Here is a 25,145-nt window from a genome sequence, read left to right as displayed (position 1 = left end):
TTGGGCGTGTCGATTCCTAGTCGTGTTTTTGAAGAGTGACAGGAATCCCAAGAAAGAAGGGCTTGTCTTGCCTGCCCTTGTGCCTCTTTTCACTCACTGAGAGCGGACCGTGCACTTAGCGGCCGGCCAAATCCTGTGTGTCATGCTTTGGAGAAGAAGAGATTGAGAGAGTCTCCTTTCCCCAAATCTCTTGCATCCGTGCCTGAACTTGAGAACAGAGTCGCCAAAACTCTTTGTTGTGGTGGTCGCTCTTTTCTTTGAGGGCTTTGGTCTCGCGATCAAATTCTACTTGTCTTGCTTTGTTCTCTCGATCAAATTCTGCTTCTCTTGCTTTGGCTTCCAAGCGTGCTTGCTCGCTTTCACGCGCTATGGCTGCCATTCTTTCTTGGTACTGGTTCTCTATGGCTGCCATGTCTTCTTTGTAGGCTTTTTCTGCTTCTCGTTCGGCATCTCTTGCTTTGTCTTCTAACTTCTTGTCCATCATCCTCTTGTCGAAAGCCTCCATAGGAGTTGGTGCAATCCTTGTCGTAGATGTGGAAGGGGGAGGGTCGGAAAAACCTCCTGGTGGGGAAAATTCTTCTTCGCCTCTCTCATGCTCATCACCTCCAAGCAAAGTATCCATCCCGCTTCGAGTGATGACCATTCTGAAGTCGTGGGTTCTTGGGGTTCTTGTGGTCTTGGGTTCTTAAGTTCACGAGGAACTTGGGTTCTTGAGGGTCTTGAGTTCTTAAGTTCACGAGGAACTTGGGTTCTCGAGGTTCTTGAGGTTTCCTTTCGCTTGCAATCTGTGTTTGAGAAGGATCTTCTCTTCACCCGAGTTCTACTCCTTTCCGTGGGCGCACCCCTTGGCGGCCTTGCGCTCACACCAAGGTTGCTTTTTCCCACCTCACATCGATTGGCCAGCCGCTAAGTGCACGGTCTGCTCTCAATGAGTGAAAAGAGACACAAGGGGAGGTTAGACAAGCTCTTCTTTCCTGGGATTCCTGTCACTCTTCAAAAACACGATTAAGAATCAACACGCCCAAGCGAACTTGGGTTCGTGCGACCGCAACAAGCAAAAAAAATTCTTGTGATTTTTGTGGTTCTTTCCTTGAGTGATACAGAACACTGCCAAAGCTCTGATACCAATGTTAGGTGCGGCAAAATGATTGTTTGCGCTTTGCTCAAGATGAGTGCTCCGAACTGTACTCAAGGTTCCTTTTAGTTCTTATGGAAGGGAGAGCCTTCCGTTCTTATTGAGAGAATGCTATGATCATAAACAAAGTGAATGGACACTGTGCGTGAAAGTGTATGAGACTGAGAGATATCGAGAGAAGAGAGATACGACACTTGTAAAACCCTCCTCCGAAGGCCCCACTCTCGTCGGCGAGAGTGGTCTACTTATGATTGCACAATCTGGTACAATGGTGATGCATGAGACTGATGCAAGTCTAGGCTATGTTGACGACGACGACGGGTATGACGAAGTCGACCTAAGGGCTGAAATCTGCAATCTTTCTACTGCTGTCCAAAAACGCTATGGGCTGAAATCTGCGAATGTTCTATCTGCTGAATTCTGACTCTTTTGTCGATGACGATGTCGATGGCGACGATGCGACAACGACGCGCTGAAAACGCAGATGTTGAAATCTGCGTTTTCCGGGCTGAAACTGTAAACCTTGCGGAAACTGACCGTGCGGCGAGGAATTGCTGCGGGAAGGTGAGATCTACGAGGTTTGGGACTTGATATGCGATGTCTAACTGCTGAAAACTGAAAACGCTAATGGTCCTTGACTTTCCGTCGCGATGAAGGTGCAAAACGTCGGGACTGATCTGCAACCAAAAACGCTAGGGGCTGAAATTGGTCTTTCCGTCGCCGGGATTCTGCAAATGAAAAACGCTACTGCCTTCTTGTTGCTAGCCAAAAACGCTAGGCTGATCTGGGACAGAATTCCAAAAACGCTGATGGGGCTGATTTGGAAAACGCTAGCAAAAGCTGGGATTGCCAGCGATGATGGGGATCTGCAGTCGCTAGGTAATGCTGGTGGGGCTGGCGATCAAGCAATGCTGGAAAACGCCAGGTCTTGGAGGTATGCGAGGATGGGATCTCCAAAAACGCCAAGGGGTCTTGATGGTCCTTGATGGGTGTGTTGAGAAGTTGCCTGTTGAGCGGAAAGCTCCTGCTGCCTCTTCTGCCAGAAAGTGCTAACTTGGGTTTGCTTATATATTAACTTAGCAAAATTGCGCTACCTACTTTTGTTGGAAAGTCACTTAAAAATAATAAGTGAAAATAACAAAAAATAGGGAAAATAGGCTAAATGCACTGGAAAATTCCCCTGACTGAATTTGATGGATTCTGAAGGGAATATTGATGATCATGTTGTGTGCAACCATAGGATATGCATCTACACTTAGTGACTGGGCATGCACGGTCTACGAATAGACTCACAAAAGTGCCAGACCACTGCTAAATCTAGATTGACTGGACTGACTGAACCCTGCTGTGGTGTAGCTTGTCCACGGACACATAGGGTTGGGATGTGTCACGTGACATCTGCAGAAGGCGTCAAGCTAGATTCTGAAGGTGGAACAGGTTCGTAATTGGGATTTGCCCAAAACTGCATATGATGTGCGTTCTTTTCTTGGTTTATATCAAGCATATAGTTCTCACATAGAGAAATTTGCACGCATTGCCGCACCTATGACTGATGTTTTGAGAGGAGTAAAGAATCGCCGTCAGTGCGTAGACTTGCCCGAAGCAGCCATTGAGGCTTTCGTAGCTCTCAAGGTTGCAGTGACAGAAGCACCGTGTCTTATCCTTGCCTCTTGGGATGATCCCTTTGAGGTATGGACGGATGCGAGCAATGTCGCCATAGGTGCTGTACTTCAGCAGCATGGTCGTCTTGTAGCTTTCCTTAGCCGGAAGCTCAATGGTGCCGAAAAGAATTATTCAGTTTATGATAAAGAACTTTTGTTTGTCATTCACTCTCTTAAGCATTGGAAGCATTTTCTTTATGGTAGAGAGTTTACAGTTCGCATAGATCATCAAGTCCTCAAGTTGCTCCAGTCTATGTCTAGTGCACACTGGAGTGATCGCCAGGCACGATGGTCACAAATTTTTGAGCAATTTGGAGGTTTGATTGAGTATGTGCCTGGAAAAGCTAACCCTGTTGCAGATGCGTTGAGTCGCAAAGGACAGATTTTGGCTCTTGAGTCAAGGTCCTCATTTTCTATTCAGGGTGTATCTTTCGATAGCATGAAGAATCAGTATGTGGATTCCGAGTTTGGTGAGCATTGGGTGCAGGCTCTTGCTTCCGAAGGGTCAAGCAACTATCTCATTCGTGATGGTTTGTACTTTCGTCAACGTCTATGTGTGTTGCCCTCTCTCAGGCCAACCATATTGCATGATGCAGATGATTCTCTCATGGGTGGGCACAGGGGAATGAACACGACTTTGGAAATTTTTATTGGCCTAAAATGCGAAAGAACGTGTTTTGTTATGTCACACAGTGCACTATATGTCAAAAGGTAAAAGCTCCTCGAGGTAAGCAGCAAGGCCTCTTGCTTCCGCTGCCTATTCCCGATGAACCTTTTCAAGATATTTCCATGGATTTTGTGACTAACCTTCCACCAAGTTTGCATTCAAGGAACACTCAATGTTTGACAATTGTTGATCGTTTCAACAAGTTTTGCATGTTGATTCCTTGTAAAGCCACAGTCACTGCACAAGATGTAGCACGGTTGTTCATTAAGCATTGCTACCCCCTCTGTGGTTTGCCAAAATCGATTGTTTCAGATAGGGATATTAAGTTCACGTCCAATTTTTGGCGCGCACTCTTTGAAAATTTTGGCACTAAGCTGAATTTTTCATTTGCTTTTCATCCACAGTCACATGGTCAGATAGAGATTTACGATCAATTGGCTTTTGATGTTTTAAAGTCATCATGCATGATCAACAGTCTCACTGGGAGCTTCTATCTCCCATTGGTTCATGCTATTTTGAATGACTCTTTTTCCTCTGTCATTGGTCGAACTCCGTATGAGGCAGCTTTTGGCCGTCCGTTCCAGTCACTTTTGACTCGCTCGGTCAGTCAAATGCCTGATGCCAATGCTGAAAGTCAGTCATTGGATAAGATTTCTGAGAGTGTGAAGCTTCGGCTAAGCAAGGCTTAGGAATCTTATTCACGGTAGGCTAATAAGCATCGTCGGGATGTTTCGATCAAGGAAGGGGATTGGGTGTATTTAAGAATCATGAAGCAACGTATTAAGCAAGTTGGAAAGAAGTGTCTCAAGTTGTCTTTTCGGATGTATGGTCCATTTCCAATCATTAAAAAGATAAATGAGGTTTCAATGAAATTGCAGTTGTCTAACTCATGGTCAATGCACAACGTTTTTCATGTTTCTTGGTTGAAAGTGTTTTAGGGAACACCTCCAAGGACATTTCGGAAGAAGAAGAACCGGAGATCATTGATGAAGCTGAAGTCAGGAGCAAGTGTTGTTGCATCGGTTTCGACATGGTTCGAAGAAGTAAGTGAGACAATACTTTTTGAAGTTCAAGGATCGAGGAACCCACGAAGCAGTGTGGGTTGACGAAGAGTTTTTCAAAGATTATCCAAAGTTGTTGGCAGACTACAAGGAAGCTATGCAGCTCAGTATCAGTACCTCACTTTAAAAAGGAAGGGATGTTACGTGACACATCCAACCCTATGTGTCCGTGGACAAGCTACAGCATGACAAGGGTTCAGTCAGTCCAGTCAATCTAGCTTAAGAAGTGTTCTGGCACTTTTGTGAGTCTGTTCACAGACCGTGCATGCCCAATGCATATCCTCTGGTTGCACACAGCATGATCATCAACATTACCATAAGAATCCAACATAATCCATCAAGAGCATTTTCCAGTGCATTAAACCTATTTTCCCTATTTTTGACATTTTTCACTTCTTATTTTAAGTGACTTTTGTTGGGAATTGAGTAGGGCAAATCAGGTAAGATAATATATAAGCAAACCTAGGCTAGCACTATTTGGCAGAAGAGCAAGGAGAACACAGGCCAAGGGCAGCAGGTTCTCCCTCTCTCTCTCAAGCAAGACTCCCCCCTTGGTGGGGGAAAGAGCAAGACAAGCGTTCTACACAACAATCCCCCTGGCGTTTTCAGCATCTAGCCTCAGCCTGCCAGCGTTTTTCAGCCAGACTGTGCAGCGTTTCCAGCCCTCAACACAGAGCGTTTTTCAGCCTGCATTTTCAGCCCTATAGCCAGCGATAAAGAGGCAACAAATCAGTGTTTTAAGACTAGGAGTGTCAACGTTTTTGGAGTCTAAAGGGGCCAGCAACTGCAACGTTTTCAAGGCAGCAGAAGGGCGCTGATTCACAGCAGGAAGGCACCGTCTTTGCAGCAGGAATTAGCCACCCTTGGCATTTTTGAATAGCAGTACAACAGGTTATCGGAACACTCAGTTTTCAGCCATAGACTCGGTCCGTCGTCACCACTATCGACATCGACACAGCCATTAGACTTGCATCGGTTAGCATCCATCCACTCTTGTACCAGATTGTGCAATCAATAGTAGACCACTCTCGCCAACGAGAGTGGGGCCTTCGGAGGAGGGTTTTACAACGTCTCTGGTGTCATATCTCTTCTCTCTCTATCTCTCAATCTCATGCACCTTCATGCACAGTGTCCATTCACTTTGTTTGTGTCCACTGCACTCTCTCATTAAAGAACGGAAGGCTCTCCCTTCCATAAGAAAAAGGAACCTTGAGCACAGTTCGGAGCACTCATCTTGAGCAAAGTACAACATTCATTCCGCTGCACCTTACAACGACGACGAGGACGGGCTGAAATTTGAAAACGCTAGGGTTGAAAAGTTGAAATTTGCTAACTGCTGACTTTGTGCTGATCTCTGAAACTGTGTCGGCGAGGACGGCGAACGCGATGACGATGCGTTGAAAACGCAGATGCTGAAATCTGCGGACAGCGGGCTGAATCTGAAAATGTTGGCTGATTCGACGGTACGGCGAGGATCTGCTGCTGGTAGGTGAGATATGCGAGGCTAATGGCTAAATCTGCGGTGTCTAAGTGCTGAAAATTGAAAACATTGATGTGCTGGGTTGATCTGACGCCGGAATCTGCAAACGCTAGGCTGAATCTGCAAATTGAAAACGCCAGGCTGATCTGTTGTAGCAAAACGCTAGGTTGACTCTGTTGATGAAACGCTTGGCTAAATCTGCTACTTGAAAACGCTAAGGGAAGGGAGTCCCAAAACGTTATCTGCTTCTGTTGGCTGGAAACGCTAGGCCTCCTATGTAACACACTTGGACACTCCAAGTCAAGATTTGTAAGGTGCAGCGGAAGTGAATGTTGAACTTTGCTCAAGATGAGTGCTCCAAACTGTGCGCAAGGGTTCCTTTTACTTACGGAAGGGAGAGCCTTCCGTTCCTTTAGTGAGAGAGTGCAATGGACACAAACAAAGTGGTCAACATTGTGAATGAAGGTGCTGAGACTGAGAGATAGAGAGAGAAGAATACAACACCAGAATGTTGTCAAACCCTTCTCCAAAGGCCCCACTCTCTATGGCGAGAGCGGTCTACTATTGATTGCACAAATCTCTACAATGCTTGGACTTGGTGATGATGTCGACGACGATGACGAGACGGGCTGAAATCTGAAAATGTTAATGGCTGAAATCTGCAAATCTTTATCTGCTGAATTCTGACTCTATGTCGGTGACGATGTTGATGGGGATGATGCGACGATGACACACTGGAAATGTAGATGCTGAAATCTGCGTTTTCCGGGCTGAATTGCAAACGCTCGCTGATCGGACCGTGCGGCGAGGATCTACTGCGGGAAGGTGAGATCTGCGAGGTTCGGGGGCTATGGTACGGTGTCTACACGCTGAAAACTGAAAACGCTTGTGCTATTCTTGGTTCTGTCGCAATGGAATTGCAATATGCACCTGCAAAAATGGTCTTGATGGGTTCTGATGGAAATCTGATGATCATACTGTGTGCAACCAAAGGATATGCATCTACTCTAAGTGTTTGTACATGCACGGTTTGCGAACAGACTCACAAAAGTGCCAGAACACTTCCTAAGCTAGGCTGGCTGAATTGAACTGAACCCATGTCATGAAGTAGCTTGTCTACGTACACATAGGGTTAGATGTGCACGTGACATCCCCTCCTTTTCAAAGTGAGGTACTGGTACCGAACTGTATGGCATCGAGGGAGATCGCAAACAGCGTCTGGAATCGTGGAAAGGACTCTTCGCCAGCCCACTCTGATGCGTGGGTCATGCGATACTTGAACTTCATAAAGATCTGCAACGCTTGCTTCTTTGGGCCGCGCCGAAAGCGACACAAAGTCATCTGTGGCTCCTTCAATGCTTCAACTTCGTCTATAGTCATGCTTCTACCTTCTCAAGAATCTCGGAGGACGAAAATTCCTGAAACCACTTCCAACACAAAAACATGAACATACCCATTCCATGTAAAGTGATTGGAAAAATACTATTCCTTCGAAAAAACTCTACATGCAATGGAGATGAACATAGAGACGGAGTGTCAAACCGTCCATCAAACACACGGAAACAATGGGGTCGAATCTTGACTTTATGATCTAAATCAATCAAATGTGGCAAATATAATGGAAATGCCTATGCTTGATGCTCAATCCTTCTGTGCTCTTTCGGATATTGTGTCATGCCAAGGAAGAAACATGGAATATGAATTCCTTGAATGCAAACATTTTATCTTTTCGTGAGTAATCTGCATACATCAGTGCTCATTCATGAGTGAATCGTGTTCATCGTACCAAATGTCATGCCTATGAAAAGGGATCACATAAGGACGGTGACTAAAATACAAGAAAGCATCACGAATTAAACACTCGAACAATGCGTGCTGACTAATCATTCGAACACATAATACTTCCTTTGGAGGTTCTTTGGACCTTGACTCGAGAGCCAAGATCGGTTCTTCGTATTGATCGAATCTGCAATGAGGTTAGCTTCACTAGACAAAGTATCTACTAAACGTGTAACAGACTTGGACACTCCAAGTCAAGAATCTACCAGGACAGCACAAATAACCACTTCAAAACAGTTCACAATTCACAATTGATTTGACATTGGCCCGGCGGAGTTCCATGCCTAGAGGTATTGGCCCCAATGACTGGCGCCCCTTTCGGTATTTCTTTTTGTATTAATCTGAGTTCAAGTACAAGAGTGCGGTAGGCGCTCACACTCAGACTCTGTGTCCAGATGCTCTGAGTTGTGAGAGGCCTGCTCACATATTTAAAGTTAAAAGGGATGCCAAAAGCAGAGCCCCAAAAGTTGAAAAATCAAAAGCTCAAAAGCTTTGTAAAAATAAAGCAAAAGGTTCTCTCTCTCTCTCTCTCTCTCTTTATGCTTTAATGAAAATAAAGCAAAGAGACTTTTTCTTCTCTGGCTGCATTGCGTAGAAAAAGCAATGATCAAAAGCTGGCGCAATTTACGCCGTAAAACGCGGAATCCGTACAGCTTGGCTCCGTGGCAACATTTCCGTGATTTGCGGAAACTGCCGTACAACAGCTACATCAACATTCCCGACTTGTCTGCTTCCCCGGGGTCCATGTAGGTGTGTGTGTACATTGGCAGCCAACAGTCCATCCATGTCACCAGTTTGTGACATATCCCCCTCTTGAAAGCATTGTAATCGCCCTCGATTACGCCTGCAAAACAGACAGAAGCCATAAACTGCCTTAGCAGACACTGGCTGTTAGTACCTACGCACTAGGAACACACATCTAGCACATGTACCAATCGACAGTCACATCACAAGACATTACTAGACATCACAGGACATCACATGACATTCAACATTCATTCGGATCTTAGACCATGATTTATCGGCAATGTAGCTAGCAATCGCATCTAGATCCAATGGGGACCTCATAGATGCCCAATTGACTAACCCCTATTGCAACCATGTCTATTCGAGATCATTTAGACCAAAATGCTGTAGTCATTTCGTCTATCAGTTCCTGCACTTAAAGATATGTCAAGAACAAATCAGTTTCATATTCCGGAATTCCATTTCATAAAGTCATCCAACAGAATAGTGTCAGCTCTCAGTATTTCTGAAGCTCAAAGAGACATCAGCGACTCTAGTATTCAAAAATCGAGGCATCTGTTGACAAAGGAGCAGAGTAACTCCCCTCTTATGCAAACCCACTGCACGAGATCTCCGCCCAAGCTGAATTCTGGGTTCCGTTTGGAATAGACTATGCTAAACCAAAAAATTTCAAGGTAAAGATTCACATTCCGAGGAATATCTGCTAGGTCTTCCTCCTCCATTCGCTTCGCATCCAATGTGAAGTAGGTCTTGAATTTAACCAAGAACCGTCAATTCGCTTTACCTTCTTACTTTCTTTCAGTGCCAATGTCTGTGTTCTGGAACGAGTATCTGCTCGTTTTTGTCCATTTCGGGTTGTTCATCATCAGGCACATCGCCTTCAAAAGGCTTCAAGAGGCTCACATGAAAAACATTGTGAATCCTCCAAGTATTCTGGCAGCTTCAGTCCAAAGGAGAGATCATTTATCTTTTCGGAAAAACCTGGAAAGGTCCACACTATGTCATGCTAGGCTTACAAAGAAGCCACTCCTTTCCCTTTTTTTTTTCTTTCTCGGGTGTGCCTTCCCATAATGTAAGAGCACCCAATCCTTCTCCTTCAATTTCAAATCGCGACAATGGCGATCTGCTGCCTTTTTCTGTCTTTCCTGAAATTTCTGCAAAGCCTTCCGGACCAAGTCCCTCGTGAATTGGTCGGCTTCAAAGAAAAATCTTATCTTTTGTGCTAAGGAAGGGAGAAACCTTCGTAGCAAATTCAAGAATCTCAAATGGTACCTTCCCCATCAAAGAGTTAATCGTGTTTCACTGAATTAGCAATCACTGATTGCCCGTCAGGTTGCGGGTGGAACAATGACGAGAATTGCAACCGTGTGCCTATGTTCTCCTAAATAGCCGTCCGAAACAAACTTGTGAACCTGGGGTCCTTGTCGGAGACAATCGTCTCAGGCATGCCATGTAATCTAAAGACCTGGGCAATAAACAGTCGTGCCCGCGCTGTGTTCTCGGGAGATGAAATCCATTGCAATAATTTCCCAGGGGCGGGTGGGTATGGGTAAAAGGCTGTAACAATCCTTGTACTTTATGCCTGTCAAACTTGACCTTCTGGCACACCAAGCAACTGCGCACAAACTCGTCCACATCCTTCTTGAGTCTCGGCCAAAAGAAGTATCTCTCTACCTCTTTCAAGGTGGTAGCAATGCCACGATGATGTAAAAGGCGACAGTGGCATTCGGTTAGAACCTTTTCCCTCAACGGCTGTGTAACGCACAACATGGTTTTCTTCATCAAGTACCCATCCCGAATGGAATACTCCGCTACTATCTCCCCTTTCTGTATTCAACTGGATACATCTGCAAAATCTGTTCTGTGGCATACTGATCGACCATATCCTCGAAGTTCCTATGATGTATCACGGAAATAGCCAAAACCAACGGCTTTCGGGACTAAGTATTTGCCACCAATTTTTTCTGTCCGTGCACATGGACAATCTGGAAGTAAATCGTGACAAGATGTTTGCTCACCGCATCTGCTTTTTCCGATAGCTGCTTCCGTGACAAGAGGTAGCGTAAACTCGCATCATCTGTGAAAACCGTAAAATCGGCTCCGAGTAGGTAGTGTCGCCACTGAATAAGAGCATGGATAGCCGCCAAAAGCTCTTTCGCACAAATCTGAGCTGTCAATTTCGGCCTTGAGAACAATCGGCTCCCGTAGGCAATGATATTGGCCTTCTTGCATTAAGACCGCATCCAGACTACAACCACAAGTATCACAATATACTTCAAACGACTTCTGCAAGTCCGGCAAAGTCAAAACTGGTCCCGTAGTCAATTTCTCTTTCAAAGTTTGAAAGGCAATTACCTCTGTGGGTCCCCACGAGAAAGGGACTCCTTTCTGTGTCAAGATATGCAAAGGGGAAGCAACCTCTGCAAACTTTTGCATGAACCGCTTGTAGTACGAACACAGTCCCAAGAAGCTTCCAACTTCCTCGACATTCTTCAAATCGGGCCAATCACGGATAGTCTCTATCTTGGCCGGATCCATTTGCACTCCTGCTGCTGAGACAATGTGTCCCAAAAATTGTATCTCTGGTAGGAAAAATTCACTTTTCTTTGCGTTAATCACTAACTTCTGATCTCGTAATACCTGAAAGACCTTAAGAAGATGATCTCTATGTTCTGCCTCATCCTTGGAGAAAACAATGATATCGTCAAAGAAAGTGCCAACAAATAGCTTGTACTCTCGAAAAATCCTGTCCATCATGCGGTTAAATGTCGCAAGAGCATTGGTTAAGCCAGACGGCATCACCAAAAACTCAAATAACCCAAAAGTCGTCCGAAAGGCTATCTTGTGGACATCTCCCGGCGCGATTCAGATCTCATGATATCCACTCTTAAAAACAAAATTGCCGTTACTCAAATAAGCAAGCATGAAACGTATGCTAGCTTATCCCTCTATAAGCCAAATTATATCTATTATGATTGGAGTATTTGTTGCAGACCCAGAGGTAAATCAATCCTGCTAAAACATGAGGATCCCTGAAGTATATCATCAATCCTCGGAATCGGAAATCTGTTCTTGATGGTGATTTTGTTGAGATGTAAGGTGCAGCGGAAGTGAATGTTGAACTTTGCTCAAGATGAGTACTCCGAATTGTGCTCAAGGTTCCTTTTACTTAGGGAAGGGAGAGCCCTCTGCTCTTTTAATGAGAGAGTGCAGTGGATACAAACAAAGTGAATGAACATTGTGAATGAAGGTGCTGAGACTGAGAGATGGAGAGAGAAGAATACGATACCAGAAAAGTTGTCAAACCCTCCTCCGAAGGCCCCACTCTCTATGGCGAGAGCGGTCTACTTATGATTGCACAAATCTCTACAATGCTTGGACTTGCCGATGATGTCGTCGACGATGATGCGCACGACGACGAGATACTAAGGGCTGCATCTGCTGAATTCTGACTCTATGTCGGTGACGATGTCGATGACAACGATGCGACGACGACGCGCTGAAAACGCAGATGTTGAAATCTGCGTTTTCCGGGCTGAATCTGCAAACTACGCGGGATCTGACCGTGTGGTGAGGATCTGCTACGGGAAGGTGAGATCTGCGAGGTTCGGGACTTCTTCTGCAGGTTCTAACTGCTGAAAACTGAAAACTCAGAGTCTAGGGCTGATTCCGTCGCGAAGGAACTGCAAAATGCTAGGTCGCCTGCTGCTCCAAAAACGCTAGGGCTGAATTGTGCTAACCAAAACGCTAGGGCTGAAAACTGTTCTACTGTTGCCGGTTGTCCTGCAAATACAAAACGCTAGGCTTCTTGATCTGTCTTGCTGCTGTCGGGGCTGATCTGCTGTGCGCAAATACGCAAGGCTGCCTGTGGATGAAAACGCTAGGTCCTTGCAGATGCAAAAACGCTAGCTCTGTTGATGTGGGGGGTCTTGCTGAGAAGGTGCCTGTTGAACGCGAGGTTCTTGCTGCCTCTTCTGCCAGAAAGTGCTAGCGCTAGGTTTCTATAGATACAAACTTAGCAAAATTGCCCTACCTACTTTCCAACAAAAGTCACTTAAAAATAATAAGTGAAAAATGTCAAAAATAGGGAAAATAGGTCTATGCACTGTAAAAATGCTACTGATGGGTTCTGATGGAAATCTGATGATCATGCTATGTGCAACCAGAAAGTGTCTGGACATGCATGGTCTGCGAATAGACTCACAAAAGTGCCAGATCACTTCCTATTCTAAACTGACTGAACTGAACTGAACCCTGGTCATGCTGTAGCTTGTCCACGGACACATAGGGTTGGATGTGTCACGTGACATCCCCTCCTTTTCAAAGTGAGGTACTGGTACCGAACTGTATGGCGTCGAGGGAGATCGCCAATAACATCCGGAATCCTGGAAAGGACTCGTCGCCGGCCCACTCTCATGTGTGGGTCGTTCGATACTTGAACTTCATAAAGGACTGCAACGCTTGCTTCTTTGGGCTGCGCCGAAAGCGACACAAAGTCTTCTGTGGCTCCTTCAATGCTTCAACTTTGTCTATGGATGTAGGTCCATCTTCTTCAAGAATCTCCAAGGCTGAAAATTCTTGAAACCACTTCCAACACAAAAACATGAACATACGTATTCCATGTAAAGTGATTGGAAAAACTCGTCTTTTCTAAAGACTGTGCATGCAATATAGATGAACAAATAGACGGAGTGCCAACCCGTTCACCACACACACGCAAACAATGAGATCGAATCTTGTGTTTTTGATCTAAATCAATCAACTGTGGCAATTCACAACGGAAATGCCCATGCTTGGTGCTCATACTTTCTTGTGCTCTTTCGGATACTGTGTCATGCCAAGGAAGAGACATGGAATGTGAATTCCTTGAATGCAAACATTTCATCTTTCCATGAGTAATCCGCATACATCCGTGCTCATTCATGAGTGAATCGTGTTCAACGTACAATATGGCATGTCTTTGGAAAGGGATCACATAAAGACACTGACTAAAATACAGGAAACGATCACGAATGAAACACTCGAACAGTGCGTGCTGACTAATCATTCGAACACATAATACTTCCTGTGGGGGTTCTTTGGACCTCGACTCGAGAGCCAAGATCGGTTCTTCGGAATCTATTGAATCTTCCTGTGGGGGTTCTGTGGACCTCGACTTGAGAGCCAAGATCGGTTCTTCGTGATTGATCGAATCTGCAATGAGGTTAGCTTCACTAGAGAAAGTATCAACTAACACATCGTCCTTGTGAACAATCACATCATCTTTATCTTGCAAATCATCATGCTCGTGAGAAATCACATCTTGATGATTATGCAAATCATCATGCTTGTCATTCAAATCATCATGCAAATCTTGTGTATCATGCTTTGGAGAAGACAAGACCGAGAGAGTCTCCTTCTCCTGATTCTGTTCAAACTGCGCCTGCACAATAGAGAAGAGTCGCAACAACTCTTGCATGTGTCGCGCTTGCTCATGCTCACGCTCTATGGTTGCCTTTCTTTCTGCTTCTCTTTCTGCTTTTCTTTCTGCCTGTCTGCGATCCATTTCTGTTTTTCTTTCTTTGCATTCACGATCAAAATCTCCATTCTTTCTACGCTTCTTGCTTCGCGTTCTAACTTCCTGTCCATAAACATCTACTCCAACTCCTCCATAGGAGTTAGTGCAATCCTTGGCGTAGATGGAGAAGGGGAAGGGTCGGAAAAACCTCATGGTGGGGAAAATTCTTCGCCGCCTCTCTCATGCTCATCACCTCCAAGTGAAGTATCCATTCCGCTTGGAGTGATGAACGTCCACTGAAGTCGTGGGTTCTTGTGGTCTTGGGTTCTTAAGTTCACGAGGAACTTGGGTTCTTGGGGGTCTTGGGTCTTGGGGTTCTTGAGTTCTTCTTTCGCTCGCAATCTGTGTTAGAGAAGGATCTTCTCTTCACCCGAGTTCGACTCTTTTTTGCGGGGCACACCCCTTTGCGGCCTTGCACTTACACCAAGGTTGCTTTTTCCCACCTCACGTCAATTGGCCGGTCGCTAAGTGCTCGGTCCGCTCTCAATGAGTGAAAAGAGGCACAAGGGGAGGCTCGACAAGACCTTCTTTCTTGGGTTTCCTGTCACTCTTCAAAAACACGATCAGGAATCGACACGCCCAAGTGAACTTGGGTTCGTGCGACCTCCACAAGCAAAAAAGAAAAAGTGGTTCTTTCCTTGAGTGATACAGAACATTGCCAAAGCTCTAATACCAATGTAAGGTGCAGCGGAAGTGAATGTTGAACTTTGCTCAAGATGAGTGCTCCGAACTATGCTCAAGGTTCCTTTTACTTAGGGAAGGGAGAGCCTTCCGTTCTTTTAATAAGAGAGTGCAGTGGACACAAGTGAATGAACACTGTGAATGAAGGTGCTGAGACTGAGAGATAGAGAGAGAAGAATACGACACCAGAAAAGTTGTCAAACCCTCCTCCGAAGGCCCCACTCTCTATGGCGAGAACGGTCTACTTATAATTGCACAAATCTCTACAATGCTTGGACTTGCGGACGATGTCGACGACGATGAGCACGACGACGAGTGTCACAGACTGCTGACGTGTCAAAGCCTAAAGAATGGGGCCAACTTACATATGCCGGCCGAGAGGCCTAAATCCTAAGAAGAACAAGTAGCAGAAGAAGACGAAGTCCTACCAACTTATGGGGACCGCGTCCGATGGGGCCCCAATGACATAAAGGGATTAAAATAAAGCAGGACCCGCACACACGCAAAAATTGATGACGTGGCAGATTTCCAAAAATTGCGTGACGTGGCAGGCTGTATGGATTTCCGCGTTTTGCGATGGTTGATGACGTGGCATGTTGTACGGATTTTCGTAAATTCCGTTGGCAGCTTTTTGGCTTTGCTTTTGGGCCACAAGCTTTTGAGTTTTAAAGGCTTTTTACTATAAATGCTTTTCAGGCCAAGGGCCTTTAAATATGAGGTTAGGGCTCATTCTCTGGCATGCTTCTTGGAGAAGGTGCAGAGTTTGGAGTACTGGCTTGTACTTTGATTTGCAAACTTTTTTTCTTTTCGAGAGTCATCCACATACATTCGTGCTCATCCATGAGTGAATCATGTGCATTGTACAATACGGCATGCCTGTGAAAAGGGAACACATAAAGACGGCGACGAAAATACAAGAAACCGTCATGAATGAAAAACTCGAACAATGCGTTCTGACTAGAGCCTTTTGAGGTGATGTCCATGTGGAGACCGTGTATAAGGTGCAGAGGAAGTGAATGTTGGAACTTTGCTCAAGATGAGTGCTCCGAATTGTGCTCAAGGTTCCTTTTACTTACAGAAGGGAGAGCCTTCCGTTCCTTTAGTGAGAGAGTGAAAATGATCACAAACAAAGTGGCAAACACTGTGAATGAAGGTGCTTAGATTGAGAGATAGAGGGAGAAGAATACGACACCAGAATGTTGTCAAACCCTCCTCCGAAGGCCGCACTCTCTATGGCGAGAGCGTTCTACTGTTGATTGCACAAATCTCTACAATGCTATGGACTTGCCTACGATGTCGACGACGACGAGACGGGCTGAAATCTGAAAACGCTAAGGGCTGAAATCTGCAAATCTTGTATCTGCTGAATTTTGACTCTATGTCGGTGATGACGGCGAGACGACGATGCGACGACGATGCGCTGAAAACACAGATGCTGAAATCTGCGAATAGCGGGATGAATCTGCAAACGCAGGCTGACCGTGCGGCGAGGATTTGCTGTGGGAAGGTGAGATCTGTGAGGTTCGGGGGCTGCGGTGCGGAATCTATCTATACTGAAAACGCTGATGCAGAAAGGGGCTTGTCACCGGAATCTGCAAAATGCTGGGTTGTCTTGTTGATCCAAAAACGCTAGGCTTGATCTGTTGGAAACTACTAACACTAGGGCTGATCTGTCGCGGGGGAATTGATGCGGTGAAGATCTGCTACCGCAAGGACCATGTCGTGATGTCGTAAGGCTGAAATCTGCAAAATGCTAGAGCTTGAGGCTGATCCAAAAACGCTAGGGCAGATTTGGTGCTGCTGTTGAAAAACGCTAGCAGAGCTTGCAATGTGTAAAAACGCTAGGGTTGATCAAGTCTTCTTCTTGTGCTTGGCTGAAAACGCTGTGTTCTCTTGCCGGGGAGTCTTGCTGAGAAGGTGCACTGTTGGAGACTTGGTCCCTGCTCCCTCTTCTGCCAAAACTTTCTTATATACTGCCTTAGTCAAATTGCCCTACCGAGTTACCCAACAAAGTCACTTAATAATAATAAGTGAAAAATGGCTAAAAAATAGGAAAAATAGGTTCTGTGCATTGTAAAATGTTCCTGATGGAATCTGATGGTAATGTTGAGGATTATGCTGTGTGCAACCAAAGTATGCATCTACTAAGTGCTTGGACATGTACGGTCTGCGAACAGACTCACAAAAGTGCCAGAACACTTCCTAAGCTAACTGAACTGAACCCTTGTCATGAAGTAGCTTGTCCACGTACACATAGGGTTAGATGTGCACGTGACACTGTGTCAGTGGTCTCGTGTGCAAGAGCAGTTGGCAGTGTCAATAGCAATTGCAGTTGTGTGTGCCTCGAGTCTATCCATTGGGCATGTCAGTTCTATACTGGACCACCCTTGGTCACTGTATGAGCAGATTGTTATCAACATGGAGAGCCTTTCCCATATCTCTCTCTTGGACTGATCTACTTGAGTTACACAGGCATAGAGACACTTTACTGAGGAGAGCTGGAGAGAGACAGTCCCAGAGATAGATTACAGATTTCTTTACACTAGATATTGGACCACCTGAGGAGCAACCACCATTGCAGACCTTTGCCCGCACTCATACTACCACTACTGGCATTCTCATAGACCGAGCATTGGAGCTAGGGAGAAATAGACGACCACAATTGAGGAGAGGAGCTACATAGTATCGACGGAGACGACAGCAAAGGATTCGAGCCATACTTTCTCAACGTCCAGAGTGCATATGAGGATGGATCTCCCCCCCTTCTCTCATTGTACTACACATTGTACTAGGCACCTTTTGTATTAGCTGGCACATCCATACAATCCCAGCTTGTAGTAGTAGTATTTTTTGTTTCAGTTCTTTTTATTCCGGACATGGTATCATATTCACTATGTTGTAACAACTTGGTCTCGTAGGTCATTTTGGCCTTTTGAAGACGTTACTATATCATTTCATTTCATTTCTTTCTCTCTCTCATTCTCAAATGTCCTGTCTCTTTCTACCTCAGTGATCTCTCGAGTCTCTTCTCCATAGGTGTGCCTTGTTCATGTGTGTGGTGTTGCAGGTGTTCTAGTTCAGAGTCGAGGTACCCACCGGATCACGAGCCAGTTCTTGTCTTCATTGCATCTTCCGCTGCCACCTTTGACAACACACATACTCCAGGCGTCCCTGGGTGCAATCTCATGTAGAGATGCGATGCTGCAGACATAGACTTCCTTCTTGGAAAGCATCTGCTTTCCCGGAAAGGACTCAAAAAGCTTCTTGCTTTTCAAAGCTTCTCAGAATATTCATGTGCTTGCATCTTTATACGTATCTTTTACTTTGTTTGGATTTCCTCTTTAGACCAACGGAATGTTCCCTATTGGATGCTCCCGCCACCCATCGTGTGATGCATCGGGAATACCTGCTCTCCCACCAAACTTATGGAACAACTCCCCACCGAACTTATGGGACAACTCCTTTGCGATGCTTATTGTCACCCATCATATGTCACATCAGAGATGTCTGTTCTTGATGGCTTTTATCAGTTCTTGTAGATCTACAGCTCCTAACTTAACAGTTCTCAAGTGCACAAATTTAAATATCCAAATTTCATTAAATAGAAATTACTCCAAAATAAGAAAATAGTCAATTTAGCAACCGTAGGAGTCTCCAAAGGCCCTGTACTCTTGTGCTGTAAAGAGTTTTAGTTGAAATTAGTTGCTTTATTGGATTCCTTGGGGTAACTGAATTGGAGCTGTCATCAATCTGAGCATGAGCTAAAAGTTACCTCATGCGACTTTGCTAACATATTAGTCTTGAAGTGGAAAGGTAGGCTTCAGGGTATCTCGCATTCTGATGTGCTAGGCTATTGACAGGAAAGCATCCGAGAACTTTTGATTGTTGGTTTCCAAGGTGTTTGAAGGAAGTTAAGATTAAGGTAGATCCATCTGTGATACGTTCAATACGGTGCGAGTATGGCAACACGAAGAAGAAGTATGTGAAAGTGTGACAAGATTTTCCTATGAGAGTTTTCTTAGCAACCTCCATTGCATTGGGTTTTATGCACATTTGTGTTTTTCTCGATGTTGGAACTTTTTTAATATTGTTGGAACGTTAGTCTTTATGCACTCATTTATGTTCAGTCTAATGATGCTTCCAAATGAAGATATTGGTGTGCATTGCATCTCATGGGCAAAGGGTCAGGTGGTCACTCCATGTCCGTCTGGTGTGAAGCTGATGTCAATTACACCTTATGACCACTACTCAGAGCGGAGTATAGGTTGTATTGAAAACAAGCTAGTCCATTTTCATAATCCGCTACTAGGTTATTCAATGCCTGTTGGAGGCCACCAGAAAGGGATATATGGGACCAAAATGACCAAATGCCAACCGTTGGTGAAGATGGGAATAGATGCCTTCCTTATGATAAGCAGATGTGGCATGGGGTGGCCAAAAGCAGGGTGTAGAAAGTAATAATATGCAGTCAAACATTTTCATAAATTTTTTGGTGGAAATCGTTATATCTAGAAATGGCATATAGCTGTCTGTAATTTTAAGAAGGGCGGACCTTTGAAATTTCAAAAATTCATGCAAGAATACACTCTATCTGAAATATACACATGGCCACAGGAATCTGCAGTTCCAGAGGTTAGAGGAGTTTTGAAGGAAGGTGCAGCGCTTTCTATAAAGTTTGATCCATACTCTGGGCCAGTCAACCCTCCAGATAATGGAGTTCTTGTTGAAACAGAAGATAAGGATGTGTTGATTGAAGGAGTAGCACCCAACCATTATAAGTGGGTGTCCCCACAAGTTTTTGGGCGCAGACCCACACCACGGTATCAGGTGACTGCAACTTGAAGTGGCATGGTAGATCAGTTAGATGTATGCTTTGCAATGGCTTGATTGTTGTTTCTGGTACGCACTGCAGCATGCAGCAGAAATTATTGGTGATAAAATGTACATTGTTGGAGGCAACCATAATGGTCGTTATTTGAATGATGTACAGGTATGTGTGATTTTCTAAATTTTTGAGGTAAGAGGCTCTATTTATAAATTGTGACAGCATGTTTGTGAATTTTTTTTACAACTTGAACAGTTTTGGATCCTTGATGCAGGTTTTGGATTTGGCTACCCTAACGTGGGCAAAGGTGGATCAGAAATCTACAGCAGCTGCTTCGCCAACTTTGCCAGGGGAGCAAAGTGCTGCTGTGATGTTACCACCCTGTGCTGGTCATAGTCTGGTTTGAAGCCTTTATCTTTCATCAGTCTTACCTGGTATTGCGATTCTAAATTTACCATCTTGAGGTTTATAATATTTTCTGTTTTTGGCTTTTTAGGTTGAATGGGGTGGAAAGCTTCTGGCAGTTGCTGGGCATTCGAAGGATCCCTCAGATTCAGTGATAGGTGAATGCTGGACACCATGCTCTCAGTTTTTGCTTGCAACTCTCTCTATCTATAGACTAATAGCGCGAACTTACAGCCATCTTCTGATGCAGTGCGTGCGTTTGATGTTAAAACAAATTCTTGGACTTTCTTGAGATCATTCGGTAAAGCTCCGGTGTGTAAAGACTGAAACTTTTGCAATCATTTCAAGGTCATTTGCACATCTCTCTTCTTACAGTAGTTCATATGCAGATAGCTCGAGGTGGACAGTCGGTCACGTTAGTAGGCTCTAATCTTGTAATGTTTGGTGGAGAAGATTCAAAACGTCGGCTTCTTAATGATTTGAATATTCTTGACCTTGAAACAATGACTTGGGATGATGTCGAAGCAGTGTAAGTTAATGGCCTGTGGGCCTGATTTTGTGCACAGTTTTGGGGTTTAGATAATTCTTTATTCTTTCCCGCATTGCCACCCCCCTTAATATTGTGTTTTTACTTGCAGAGGAACACCGCCTTCTCCTCGTTCTGATCATACAGCTACAGTTCAAGCAGGCCGTTATCTACTTGTATTTGGTGGTGGTTCCCATTCAACCTGCTTCAATGACCTTCATGTTCTTGACCTTGACAGCGTGAGTGATGGAAATAATGCTATATGCCCCGCGTAACCAGTGGTTGAGAATGTTAGTTGCAGATCAGATACAGCCACTGCATGCCATTGCAGTTTTTCATACAATTTTTTTTTTGTTGAAGTGGATGTAATGCTATCGTGTCCCTTCAGTTATATGCTTGTTGCTACTCCCAGTTATGTCCAAAAACTTACACTGATTGAACAGAAATCCCCCTAACAACTGTTTCAGCTATGTATCATTACTTTTTTTCTCTTTGAAGCTAGTCTAAGCATGCACGGAAGACCTTCCTCATTCCCAAGCATGCCCTAAAAGACTTGCATTTTTTTCTTAGCCCTACTAGTGATTATGTTATTTATTCCTAGACCTTTTTGTGGATCTCCCTGACAATCTTCCTACCTTCATTGGTACTGTGGAATTGTTGTTGAATGTAACTAATTTTCGGACATCATTTTCTTAGGGATTGAAGCAACTTTTTCCCTTTGAATCTAATGCTGATAAGCTGTGTTTCATGGCCAGATGGAATGGTCTCAACCTCAGCCACAAGGGGTGACACCAACACCTCGAGCAGGTCATGCAGGCGTCAAAGTTGGAGATAGTTGGTACATTATCGGTGGTGGAGACAATAAAAGCGGTAATGCTTGTGATTGTGCTTGTGCTTGTGTGTGCGCATCTCTCTCTCTCTCTCTCTCTCTCTCTCTCTCTCTCTCTCTCTCTCTCTCCCAACCACGATGTGGACTCTCTATTGCGACGCTCATTTCAGCCATTTTTGAGCATCGAGAGTCACTTATGAACTCCACTCACACCACGTGACATGTTCATTTGGTCCCATAGGTCATATTTGACCTCCCAGGACGATAATAGAACTATCTATCTATCTATCTCTCTCTCTCTCCCCCTGCGTCTGTGCGCGGGCGCGTCTCTCTCTCCAGCAGAGGATCAGAGGCATTTTAGTACGACACCCAGAGTGTCATTGAGGGCCTATTCTACATTTTCACATTTCACACTTCATTTTCAGTTTTCATTTTACATTCAGTACTTTTTGTACTTGTACTTCAGACATTGTATTAGATTCACCACTTTGTATCTGATGGTTTCATAAGTCATTTTGGCCTTTCGAAGACGTTCATATATCATTTCATTTCATTTCTCTCTCTCTCTCTCTCTCTCTCTCTCTCTCTCTCTCTCTCTGCTTGCGCTGCCTGCTGCTGCACGCTTATTATGAGTTTTCCTGTCTGTAAGAGCCACCCATAGGAGTCGGTAGCACTCCTATCAGTTCTTTGTTTGTAGTTTTCTTGTTTGTACCCAGACTTGGTACTAGACTCATCATTGTAATCAGTTGGTCTCATAGGTCATTTTGGCCTCTTGTAGACGTTAATATATCATTTCATTTCATTTCTCTCTCTCTCTCTCTCTCTCTCTCTCTCTCTCTCTCTCTCTCTCTCTCTCTCTCCACCCCTCCCACAATAGGGTCGACATGCCGTGAAGGAGGAGGCGACCAAACTGCCGGAGGTGACCAAGCCGGAGGTTTCCTACTTCACAGACACCCTCAATGTCTTCAGTAATTGGCTATACAAGCTTGAGAAAGAGGTTGAAGGATTGACCAAGGAGAGGAAGAAGGAGAGATCAAAGCGGAAGCGAAGGAAGCTGTCAAGGAGGAGATCACCAAAGCTCTCACGTCAAGCATCGACGACAAATTGGAGGCTACCAAGGAAGGATGGGTTGAAGTAGTCAAGAAGAATATTAAAAAGGAGGCAAAAGCGAAAGTCAAGGAAGCCCTCAAGGAGGAAATCACCAAATCTCTCACGGCAAGCATCGACGACAAATTGGAGGCTACCAAGGAAGAGTGGTTGAAGTAGTCAAGAAGAATATAAAAAAGGAGGCGAAAGCGGAAGTCCAAATTGATGAAGCGCTCATCATACACACAACCATTGAGGAAGAGTAGATGCGACAAGCCCGCCGTCTCAATGTAAGAGTGACTTGCATCAAAGAAGAGGAACATTCCACACTTGAGAGCGATAGGAAAGCCCTATGCATTAAGCTCGGGTACAAAGAAGACGAGGAGCTACCCTTCTCCAAAGCTTGAAGAGCCGGCAAAGATCGACAAAAAAGAGACCTCATCCTCCAATTCACCTCTGAGGAGTCTCGAAGATCCTTTATCCGAAAGAGGGTTATCCTGAGAGGGGTTGAGGGTCCCCCTATCTACCTTGACGAAGACCTCACAAAGATGCAACTGGACCACCGTTCAACATGCATGTCTAGAGTCAAGAAAGCTCGTAAAGAAGGGAAGAAGGCGGTATACTAAGATGGTAGGGTCATCATTGATTGCAAGACCTTCGCATAGGGACTCGCGGCCTATGGGACACATGAGGAGATCCACCTCGTGGTTTGGAATTGCAACGGGGATCTATGGATACATCTGGAGAGGCTTGAGGAGGTGATGAGAGAACGAGACCTCATTCTTCTCATAGACACACATTAGAGTCTAGAGCGGAGTCTACTAAAGATTTAGGGCTTTTAGTGGGAGTCCTCACATCGAGAGATCACCCGCCAACACACCATACGAGGGTCAGGAGGGCTATACTCTTCAGACAAGGACTCTGTAGCAGGATACACATTGTTGCACGAGACCCACAAGCTTGTTACCTTTGGATTGCTTTGAGCTATCATTGTCCAGGACTATTTACATTGCCCTCTCCTACTTCGTCCCCTTAGGCTCCATATTTGCTACCACACAGACAACACGGGAGGGGGAGGAGAGATCATCCCCATACACATGCATGTTAGATGAGATTATGGAGTACTCTACACTAGGGGAAGTCTTCCTCATGGGAGACTTCAATGCCAGGACATGTAGGAATCAGTGTGAGACATACGACATAGAGGACGGATGGCACTATTTGTCATACAAGAGGAGGCCACCATGAGAGAGTTAGTAGACACAGTGCACCACAGGATACGGCCATCATTTGCTCAAATTAGGCTCTCAGCACCGCTTGGTTATTTATAACAGGATAGCATAGTAGCCTACTTTAGGACTGACGTGCGTACCACATGGAGTTGTAGCCGGGCGGGAGGGGAGTACAGTGGATTACATCATGGGATCCAGAGAGGCCACCCACCTACTTAGCTCTTTCAAGTTTCACCATCCCACCCATACCGATTGGAGCCGGCCATCACCTATCTTGCCTCATTGGCGATGCCACACCCCACACACCCATGACACACACCACGATCCACTTCACACATGAACTAGCCCCCTTATACTCTGCAGAGGTCGAGAAGGGACTCCTGCTCCACCCCTCTACACCACTACCTACGCTTGCCTGCCACAGCACATCTATTCTTGAGACATCAGCCATCATCTCTCTCTTGCACACCACCCATACACGTCACACTCCCCCCTAGGGACTATGCCACAGAACCGCTGGTATGATGATGAGCGCAGAGATCTCTACCGTCGATTGCGTGCGTAGCGGATCTTGGAGAGACCTCTACCGTCGGCTGCGTGCGTAGTGGATCTCGAGAGGTTAGGCACCAGCTGAAGACACTCACACACCGAAAGCGGTGACGTTTCGAGGAGGCACATGAGCTAGAGCTATACTAACTGTTCATGAGCATGGACAGTGCCACAACATGGCGCACCCTTCAGGAGCCCCGATCGACTACTCCTATCGAGGATCCACAGGTATGGCACGATTATGCAGAGAGCCTCTATGAGGTGCTGAACCAGCCTCCGATTCCACAACCACTTGGATCTCGACCCGCTCTTCCTTCCTCACAGCGGAGATGATCAAGAAGGCCATTCACTGCCTACAACACCACCGATCATCAGATCATACAGGTTTACAGAGTGAGCACCTCATTTACGTAGCCGCCACAATAGCCCCGCTGATTGCACATGCATTTAACCGAGCTATAGGGGAGGGCTTCCCAGAGGAGTGGACCAAGCACACCACTGTGCCGGTCCATAAATCTGGAGACACTTGGTCCTAGGGAATTACAGGACTATCATGATTGTCCAAACAATGGCCAAACTGTATGGGACAGTTCTTAAGGCTGATCCTAGTTCATACGGGGAGGCGGAGGGCCTACGGGCTCCTGGCCAGGCAGGGTCCAGGCGGATTTTCTCCACCATTGACCACATCTTCGTTCTGCGCTGCCTCATTGATGGGGCAAAGGTGCAGAAGAAGAGGCTTTATTACTGCTTTGTGGATTTCTGCAAAGGGTTTGACACAGTCCCACGGGAGAGGCTCTTTCGACGACTTTAGAGTTTGGGGATACCTTCAGAGATGATATGGGCTATGTATGCTCTCTCTCCCCGA

At 45.3% G+C, this 25,145-nt stretch overlaps 1 protein-coding gene across 1 annotated transcript in view; it reads left to right on the top strand.

The window, feature by feature from the left end:
- Positions 1-25,145, top strand: part of ACBP4 (acyl-CoA binding protein 4) — a 60,368-nt gene that overhangs the window by 4,307 nt on the left and 30,916 nt on the right. The window contains exons 5-12 of the mRNA XM_086511984.1: positions 19,443-19,655; positions 19,741-19,818; positions 19,928-20,053; positions 20,150-20,216; positions 20,309-20,370; positions 20,448-20,587; positions 20,697-20,823; positions 21,340-21,454. Coding sequence (XP_086368110.1) covers positions 19,443-19,655; positions 19,741-19,818; positions 19,928-20,053; positions 20,150-20,216; positions 20,309-20,370; positions 20,448-20,587; positions 20,697-20,823; positions 21,340-21,454 — 928 coding nt within the window. The remainder of the gene's footprint in view (positions 1-19,442; positions 19,656-19,740; positions 19,819-19,927; positions 20,054-20,149; positions 20,217-20,308; positions 20,371-20,447; positions 20,588-20,696; positions 20,824-21,339; positions 21,455-25,145) is intronic.

The sequence above is a fragment of the Adiantum capillus-veneris genome, chromosome 5 (genome assembly GCF_014529385.1).
Source record: "Adiantum capillus-veneris isolate H3 chromosome 5, ASM1452938v2, whole genome shotgun sequence".
Classification (NCBI taxonomy): Eukaryota; Viridiplantae; Streptophyta; class Polypodiopsida; order Polypodiales; family Pteridaceae; genus Adiantum; species Adiantum capillus-veneris.
The sequence above is the reverse complement of the archived record's forward strand: the minus strand, read 5'-3'. Positions and strand labels throughout refer to the sequence as shown.